We start from the raw sequence: 8,488 nt of genomic DNA, 5'->3' as shown, positions 1-8,488 counted from the left end.
CTCTTCCACCAGATCACCCTGGATTTTTTTTTTGTGGCTACAGGACAGAATGGGATTTTGTTTCAGCTCTGCCACTGATCCTCTCTGAGTGTGAGCCTGTATCATAACTTGTCTCTATTTCCCCATTTCTAAAATCAAGAAGATAATATTTGGGCTCCTTTAGGTACCTTAAGCTTGGCTGCACAGTGCTGTAAGCATGACATGACCTTATTTCTTGCAAACGGTGTCTGGTTCTGGGTAAAACATGTTTTATTTGGCATTGCTGTGTGGTGGGTTACCAACCTGCCAGCATGCCCTCACCCCAAGCTGCCTTTTGGCAGGTTACGGAAGGATGCATCATACCGATGGTTTTTTTCTCTTGTGGTGTTTGTGTTCTCTGCTTATATGCTCAGGCATATTATTTCTCCCCGCAGGCCCCACATCAAGACTATATTTCAAAGCGTTGCTGCTAAAGTGGGATCTGGGGAACCTTGTTGTGACTGGGTAAATATTCATTTGGTACTGACCTTAACTTGTGGTTAGATCCGTGCTTAGGTAGTTTGGTTGCTGAAGCTCATGTGTGTTTGTCCTTAATAAAACCAGCAACATTAGTGGGTTGATTTTCTGGCTGACTGCCTTCATTTCAAATCTACCATCTCTGATAAATTATCCTATACAATTAAAAAAGAAAGTTTTATGGCTGGGTCATGTGCTGGGGGAGGTAAATGGATCTGTGACCCCTGGTGTTTTCAGTTAGTGCTGGTCTTCCTTGAGACAGAAGGAAGCCATAGGTAGGTATTAAACACTGGAAGTGGTGACAGTGCTGTTGCTGATGGCTTTTTTTGGTGTTTCCTGACAGGTGGGAGAAGAGGGTGCTGGACACTTTGTGAAGATGGTGCACAATGGGATTGAATATGGAGACATGCAGCTGATCTGTGAGGCCTATCACCTGATGAAGGATGTGTTGGGCATGGAGCATGATGAGATGTCAGAGGTAATCTAGTTTTTTGTGTTTTGCCTTCTTGAGCCATGGTGACTATCTGCTGTTGGTGAATGCAGCTGGGCTTGTGTAAAGCTGCTGTATGTACATGAAGATAATTTTTCTGACATGCCTTCTGCCAGTGGCAGTGGACAATACTCAAAATCAGTTAATAATATCAGTAGTAGATCGAGATGTGTGTAAATATATATATTTTTATATATATTTTTTCCCTCTTCCAGGTATTTCAGGAATGGAATAAGACAGAGTTGGATTCTTTCCTGATTGAAATCACAGCCAATATTCTCAAATTCAAAGACAATGATGGGAAATACCTCCTCCCAAAGATCAAGGACAGTGCAGGACAAAAAGGCACAGGGAAGTGGACAGCCATTTCTGCCCTGGAATATGGAGTCCCTGTCACGCTCATAGGTAACTGGTTCTTTGATCTGGTCTTGTCTTTCCTACCTGCATGTACCACATCATGTCAAGGAGCATGGTGATAGGTAATGTCAGAAATGAGCCCACACTAGGTCTTGGCTTGCAGAAGGGACTCTTCTAGGTGCAACTGCTGCAGTCTTTCTGCTCTTGAGAGCTGTTCACTGTTTTTCTTTGCTGGGTGTGTTTTAACCTTGTTTCTCAAATGTTGGTAGTACTGTTATCATTCCTTTGTAATCCTCCACTTTATCTGCTACTCCAGTTTCCCTCATAGCCTTAAAAATGTAAAAAAAAAATAATGGGAGGGTGGCAGGGCAGGATGCTCACAGCGTTGTTGCTTGACTAGCCACTGCTTATAAGTACTTGGACTTCCCTGAAGGCATAAGAATTACTTTTCAGATATCTACCTAAGTCTTATATTTCTATGTTTCAGTATAACTTAGCTAACCTAGCAGTAGTGTGACTAAACATTAACATGAGGGCGAGACTAGATTATGGATTGAGGAGCACAGAGATGTTTTTTTTGAGAATAGCAACAGACTGCTACCCCATGATGGTGGCTGCTGTTTTTCCACTGCCGTGGTTAATTGCGGTGTTTCTTTATACACTCTGGGCTGCAGGTGTTTTTTGTTCTGTGGTTAATAAGGCTGCTGATCCAAAGCCAAACTAAGATGATGGAAATGTATTTTGTAATTGCTTTTAATTATATTCCTAAAGTGTGAGGATGTACCTGCTCACATACATATCTAACAGTCTTGTTACCTATTCTTCTATCTAACCTTGCCTCTGAATGGTTTGTGACACGGGACTTGTAATATGTCTGCAACACATTCAGAGTGCTCTCTTACCACAGGTCCAATGTAGACTTTCCTGTTAAGTAAGATAGATGACTCCACAGGTGCTGTGCTCTCAGATTGGCTTTAATTTTCATGCTATTTCTACCTCTTCTTCCTTTGCCTTAGCTGGTCAAGTCCTGTTGTGTTAGAAGATAAGAACAACTATATTCAGTAGACTAAAAGAGAGTAACTGCAGTGATAGCTGTCAGAGAAACATGGCTGCATTCCAACAATATATTTTCACAAAACAAGTTTTGTAAATGGTTTTGTTATTTTACCACAGCTGTAGTCTTTCAGTTCCAGGCTTGAAACAGTGTTTCTCACTTGCTCTGTTAATATTCTCCTCTTTGGGGTTCTTGCAAAGATCAAGGGTGCAGGAGACACTCCCTAATTAGTCCTCTGCAGTGCCAGGGGAGCATTGTTAGGTAATGATGAGATGATAGGGAAGTATGTGCCACAGCCCTTGTGCAAACAAGGCTGTTCTTAGGGCAGTTGCTGTGTGTGTGTGGTTTTACTGCATAAGCATGACTTGCAGGCTTCTGCTTGTAAAAGCAGAGTCATGCTATGCCTGCTTTTTCCTGATTATTTCCCCTACACTTCTCCCTAGAGTAGAGGGAAGTTTTTGCAAATGTAGAGAAGCCAGTTCTGATTTTGCTACGCTCTGTTAATCCTACGGCAGGGAGGATCCAGGATCTTGTGCAAACATTACTCATTCGTCTTCTTTTTTTTGGTTGGTTTGGTTGGGTTGGGGTTTTTTTTGTTTGGTTTCACAACTCACTTAAAAGGTATAAGAAAAGTTCAATATGAAAACTATAATAAACTTGATTGCTTTCCTTCTATCAGACCCTGGAAAGGAAAGCATTCAGTGTTTCTCTTTAGGAGCTGAAGATACTGCTTGGCTATCTCCTTAGCCCTGATGAATGACATTGAGTAACCTGCTTAGTGGTGTTATAAAACTTTCTTACAGGCTTCTGAATGCTAGCATTATGGGCCTACCAGATTTGTAAACCTTATTTCCTCTTATAAGCTAACCTGCTGATTTATTCTTGATTGTAATTGCTCGTATTTTGCTTGTGTGTGTTTCAAAGCACATCTAGTTATGGTGAGTTGGCATTTATGCAACAGCTTTTTATCTTCAGAACATGATACAATAATTAGTGAAGGCTTCAGCCTTGCCTGTCCCTAGACTGCAGTGCAACACTGTCTGTCTTTATAGATAGCAAGAGAGTTAAAATTCTTTAAACTAAGAGCTGATGAAGGTTCCCGAGGATAAATTTTCATGTGGATGACTTGTGGCTTTTTTTTTTCCCTTTATAATTTGAAAGCTGTATCAGTCAATATTTACCCAATGGTTATATTGCCTGGCAGTTTGGTCCCTCAGTAACGGTGCTGAAATAATTACTTTGTACACCTCTCTTCCCGTGTGACTGTTTCACTGTGTATGTGGCTCATCACTCGGTGGTGCTCTTGCTGTGTGCCTGGGGACAAGTATCTCGGATCTTAACAGGGGTGCTGAACTTTCTAATTATCTGCCCTTTTCTACCATACTTAAAGGTGAAGCTGTGTTTGCACGGTGCCTGTCTTCCCTCAAGGATGAGAGAGTACAGGCCAGTAAGCTGCTGGATGGGCCTAAGAATACTCATTTTGGTGGGAACAAGAAGGCCTTTCTGGAGGACATACGCAAGGTGAGTGACTGTGCTTGCCCGAGCACTGTATTAAAGCTGCATATCAAGGCAGGTTTTGAATGCTGTAAACCCTGGTGAGGAGCTTGTGTGTTTACATTTCATGGCAGTTGGTTCCTGCTTTCAGCCATCCCATTGTGCAATGTCTGGTGGTGTCCACAAAGCACAATGTGACCAATTCCTGACCGAAAAACAGTCTTGAAGGAATTAAAATCTAAGCTATGGTGGGCAGTAGTGACAACTCGCTGGTGTGCTGAGGTCCTAATTGATGCACAGGAGCTTAATTTTTCATCCCTCAACACCTGTCTTTGTAATGGGGATAATACCTCTTGATCTCTCTCTGTGGAGACCAAACTTTCTGAGAATTGAAAAGGATATTTTGGTTCTCAGATAGCTGGGATGTGGCTGCTGTACTCAACCCTGATGAGATGTGGACTAAACAGAGCGTGTAGTCTGTGAAGTTTCTTGTTCAACTTTGTGGGACTTCACTTGGAATATGAATTTGGTTGTTTTTTAGGCTTTATATGCTTCCAAGATTATCTCATATGCTCAAGGCTTCATGCTGCTGAGACAAGCAGCCAAAGAATTTGGCTGGACACTGAATTACGGTGGCATTGCACTGATGTGGAGGGGAGGCTGCATCATCAGAAGGTAATTAAAATGAGGAGGTGATTTAGTTGCTGAGGGGAGAAGAGCCAGCAATTTAGTTTATGTGGTGCTAGACTGAGAAGTCTAGAGATTTTCTTGGAAATTCTATGGTGTTAGTCTGCTGCTAAGATACTGAGAGGCTGTTTCTGTAGACGGCGCTAGAAGTTACCGCATGAAGCCAGTTTTCTGGGGACTTAACCAAAGAAAATCTGCAGTAGCTTTGTTTGCATCAGTGTTTGGAGTCTGAGTTTAGCTGAGTCAAATTTTAGCACTGTAAGGTTTGGATTCTGGGCATTTGTTGGAAGCTGTGAGATTTTATTCCTGGTTTGCCTGTGTTCTGCCTAGTGTGTTCCTGGGAAAAATCAAAGATGCATTTGATCGAAACCCTGGGCTCCAGAATTTGCTGTTGGATGAATTCTTTAAGAAAGCTGTTGAAAACTGTCAGGTGAGTTTTCAAGGAAGGAAGAGCATAAAAACAATAGTTTACAGTCTGGACTCCTTCACCTGCTTTCCCAGGAGTTACCTTCACAGGTATATTTAGACTGGAAAATGAAAACGTAGAGAACATCCTTGAAACCTACATCAGTCTTACAGGATCAGGACAGGAAATAAACTGCATGGTTGGAGCTGGTTGGAATTGAACAAGTAAGTTACTGTGATGAGGCAGGCTATACTGAGGTCCAAATTAGAATTTTCCCAGGCACCAGGGTTAGTGACCTGTCCTTGAAAATACGCCTACAAATGCATCTTGCCTCTGTTTCTTCAGAAAGTTGGAGAATGTTAGTTCTAAATGAAGAAAAAAAGGGATTTGCATCACTGAAGCACTACTTTTATAAATCAGCATCCAGATACATTGAGCAATGAACCGAGGTCTCAAGTTATATTTGTGCCATCAGCCTAAAGATAATACAGGAGCAAATCGTATAGTCCTTGTTGTGTCATAGTTCTTGTCTTTGATACTAGCCAAGCTACTATTAGAAACTTAAGGTTTCCATTTTACTATTACAGAAGAGCCTTCGGCAGAAATCTCGTAATTCAGAGCCACCAGAATGTCAGGAAAAAATGTCAGGCCTGTGTGAACGTTCTCAGCACTGCCTTGTAGTGCATACTGTGCCCTTGGATCTCAGTTGTACAGAGTGTAAAGCTCTGTTCTGTTACCATTGTTTGCAGTGGGACCAAAATAACAGTGTTTCAGACCCGCCATTCATTAGACCTAGGTCTGTCCAAACAGTGTCCTGATCTGGATGGAGTTGACAGGCAGAACTAAGACCAGATTATCTGACCAACAAAGATGTCGTATATCGTCATTAATAATTTTTTCAACTGAAGCTGAATATTCCATGTAGGGTACTAAATCAGATGTACAGTTGAAATGAGGATTATACACATGTCTGTCTGAAGTATTGTGCTGACCTCTTATGCCCTTGGGTGGGCTTTGTATTGTGCTTGATGAGACGTCCTGAAAGCTCCTCAGTGTTTGCTCAGTATGTTCCCTGCTGTGTCCATGCTTCTGGAATGCACTGATTATGTTTATGTGAAAGAACAGCATTCTTACTTGAGGCTCTGGTTTAACTGCATGTGAAGTATGTCTGCACTTTTACTGTCCTGTTTGTTAACTGTATCTTACTTGCCGTTATTTTGGATCAACCTTGTTTTTGTAAAATCAGTAATCTATTGCTGCATTTGCTCAGTCTTGGTCATTAGATTCCTTATAACATGAAATAGCACATGCTATTATACTAGAATATATTGTATGCCTGCACACACCTCTGAGCCAGTGCTGATTATTTTCTTTCTTTCTTCTTCCCTGCCCCCGTTTCCTCTCTCCCAGGACTCCTGGCGACGTGTAATCAGTACTGGGGTACAGATTGGTATCCCTATGCCCTGCTTCACTACAGCACTTTCTTTTTATGATGGGTACAGGCATCAAGTATTACCAGCTAACCTGATTCAGGTAGGTGCCTGAAATAGTGTAGCAGATCTTCTGGCTACTGAAATATCATTGTGGTGGTGTTTAAATACTGGTCTAAAGGCCATGATGGCAGTATGTCCTAATCACTCCAACGTTGTAAAGTTAAAGGCATAGATTGCCTAATATCATTCTGTTATAATTCTGTGAACCAAGGGTAATGATGTATTTGAATCAAAATGCTTTATAAAGAAGTATCTTTGAACCTTTGGATGTATGCAAGTGCTTGGTTTTAAGAATAGTACCCAGGAGAAATAATTTCTTCCTATAGAACTCTTAATTACTAGATATTAGTAAGTGCTTAATTATAGTGATATTGCTAATAATGAGAAAATAACTTTGAATGTTACAATATTGAAGTCAGACCTTATTTCTAGTATGCCTGTAGTCAAGTATCAGTACGTGTGACTGCTAGTACTCATATGACTGTGGTATTCATGTATCTGTTTTGTGTGTGTCTGTGTTCTTATTCCAGGCTCAGCGTGATTACTTCGGTGCACATACATATGAATTGTTATCCAACCCAGGTGCGTTTGTCCATACTAACTGGACAGGCCATGGAGGAAATGTGTCCTCTTCTGCCTACAATGTCTAATGGAAATACTTCCACTTGAAGCCAAGATACTGTAGATCTCAGATATTCTTCCCAGAATACCACTTTTTACTGTACTGTGCTAGAACTTGTGTTTGGACACTTTTGTAATAACTTGTGGATATATTTCATATATATATATCTCAATATATATCATATAAGAAAGCTAAATAAATTTGCTTATAAATGCATTGAGGTGTTTTATTTCCCCTGCTGCTGGCCAGAAGTGGCTAAGATGTCTTTTTGCAGTATTGAATAGAATACATTTTAAAATGATAATATTTTAATTGTATTGTAGTGCATAAACTCATAGGGATCAAGATAGAGATGGCTGCATTTCAGTAATTGCTAAAGTGGAGAATGGCAGACAGACAGCACAGTAACGCTACGCAAGATTCCAGGGAGGTAAAGGCATTTTTTTTTCGTTGTCAGTTTATTTGTAACAAGCAGTAGCTTGCTTCTTAAAGATTAAGTCCTGGGTGTTCCCCTGCACACAGTCTTTCACACTGTGAGCTCTGTTCGCTTTCAGTGAAAGAGTGAAGAGTGGGATGGATCATGCAGGAACATGAATGCCTGTCAAGGGGTGTCAAAGCTGATATTGCTGTCACCAAGCCATTCTGCAACTATTGTTCCCACTTTTAAGCTCTAGCATAAACTGTCGGCTTAGCTGTGTGTTTGCACTCTTCCCCCAATCTTCCTGCTTTTTTGGCTCTTCCTCCTCTGGAGCAGTTAAAAATACCTGCAGTAGCATGCAAAGTTAGCCCTATTTGAGATCTTCTTCCCACAAACCCACTGCCAATCATCTTCGAGACTTCTGAAAATTCACCTGGATGCCTGTACTTTTTTTATTTGGCCACAGAACCTCTCAAGTGTTAAATTTTGTGCAGTGCACTGATTTTTATATTCTTTTTTTTTGCTCTGTTTCTGCTGAGACAGCTACTTAGTTGACTGTATAATTAGCAAAAGATTTCAATTTAAAGCAACTTTTTTGCAGGTTATGTTGTAAGATTTAGGAAATCCTATAAGCTAAATGTGCAACCAGTTGCAGGCAGTAGCGATAAGGGTCAGGAACGTTTTCGGAGTCAGTTTGCCCCAGCATTTGAGGTGTAGGATCTCCCGCAAGAGAGCTGTATTAGAAGCAGGTGGGCAGAGGAGGCTGCGGCCGCTTCCTGTGCCAGCCGCGGAGTGGTGAGGGTTAGCGGGCAGGGCTGGGCCGTCCCTCGGAGCGGGCCCCTTCCCGCAGCAGCCGCACGACCGCCCGGGGCGGGGTTACCGGCGCTCCCCGGGGCTGCGTGGGGCGGGGACTTCCGACATGGCCGCGGCTCGGCCACGCCCCGCCCCTCGGGGCGGGGAAACCCACAAGGC

General features: G+C 42.0%; 2 protein-coding genes across 2 annotated transcripts in view; both read left to right on the top strand.

Annotated features, from left to right (window-relative positions):
- Positions 1–7,312, top strand: part of PGD (phosphogluconate dehydrogenase) — a 10,459-nt gene extending 3,147 nt beyond the window's left edge. The window contains exons 5-12 of the mRNA XM_010183435.1: positions 414–483; positions 839–973; positions 1,201–1,390; positions 3,787–3,917; positions 4,432–4,565; positions 4,908–5,007; positions 6,394–6,516; positions 7,007–7,312. Coding sequence (XP_010181737.1) covers positions 414–483; positions 839–973; positions 1,201–1,390; positions 3,787–3,917; positions 4,432–4,565; positions 4,908–5,007; positions 6,394–6,516; positions 7,007–7,126 — 1,003 coding nt within the window. The 3' untranslated portion in view covers positions 7,127–7,312. The remainder of the gene's footprint in view (positions 1–413; positions 484–838; positions 974–1,200; positions 1,391–3,786; positions 3,918–4,431; positions 4,566–4,907; positions 5,008–6,393; positions 6,517–7,006) is intronic.
- A 1,123-nt stretch (positions 7,313–8,435) lies between these two features.
- APITD1 (apoptosis-inducing, TAF9-like domain 1) overlaps positions 8,436–8,488 on the top strand; it is a 2,222-nt gene continuing 2,169 nt past the window's right edge. The window contains 1 exon segment of the mRNA XM_010183437.1: positions 8,436–8,486. Within this exon segment, the coding sequence (XP_010181739.1) occupies positions 8,436–8,486 (51 nt within the window).

Source organism: Mesitornis unicolor, unplaced genomic scaffold (genome assembly GCF_000695765.1).
Source record: "Mesitornis unicolor isolate BGI_N332 unplaced genomic scaffold, ASM69576v1 scaffold37634, whole genome shotgun sequence".
NCBI classification, from domain to species: domain Eukaryota; kingdom Metazoa; phylum Chordata; class Aves; order Mesitornithiformes; family Mesitornithidae; genus Mesitornis; species Mesitornis unicolor.
Note: the sequence above shows the minus strand (reverse complement) of the source record. Positions and strands in the feature narration are given on the sequence as shown.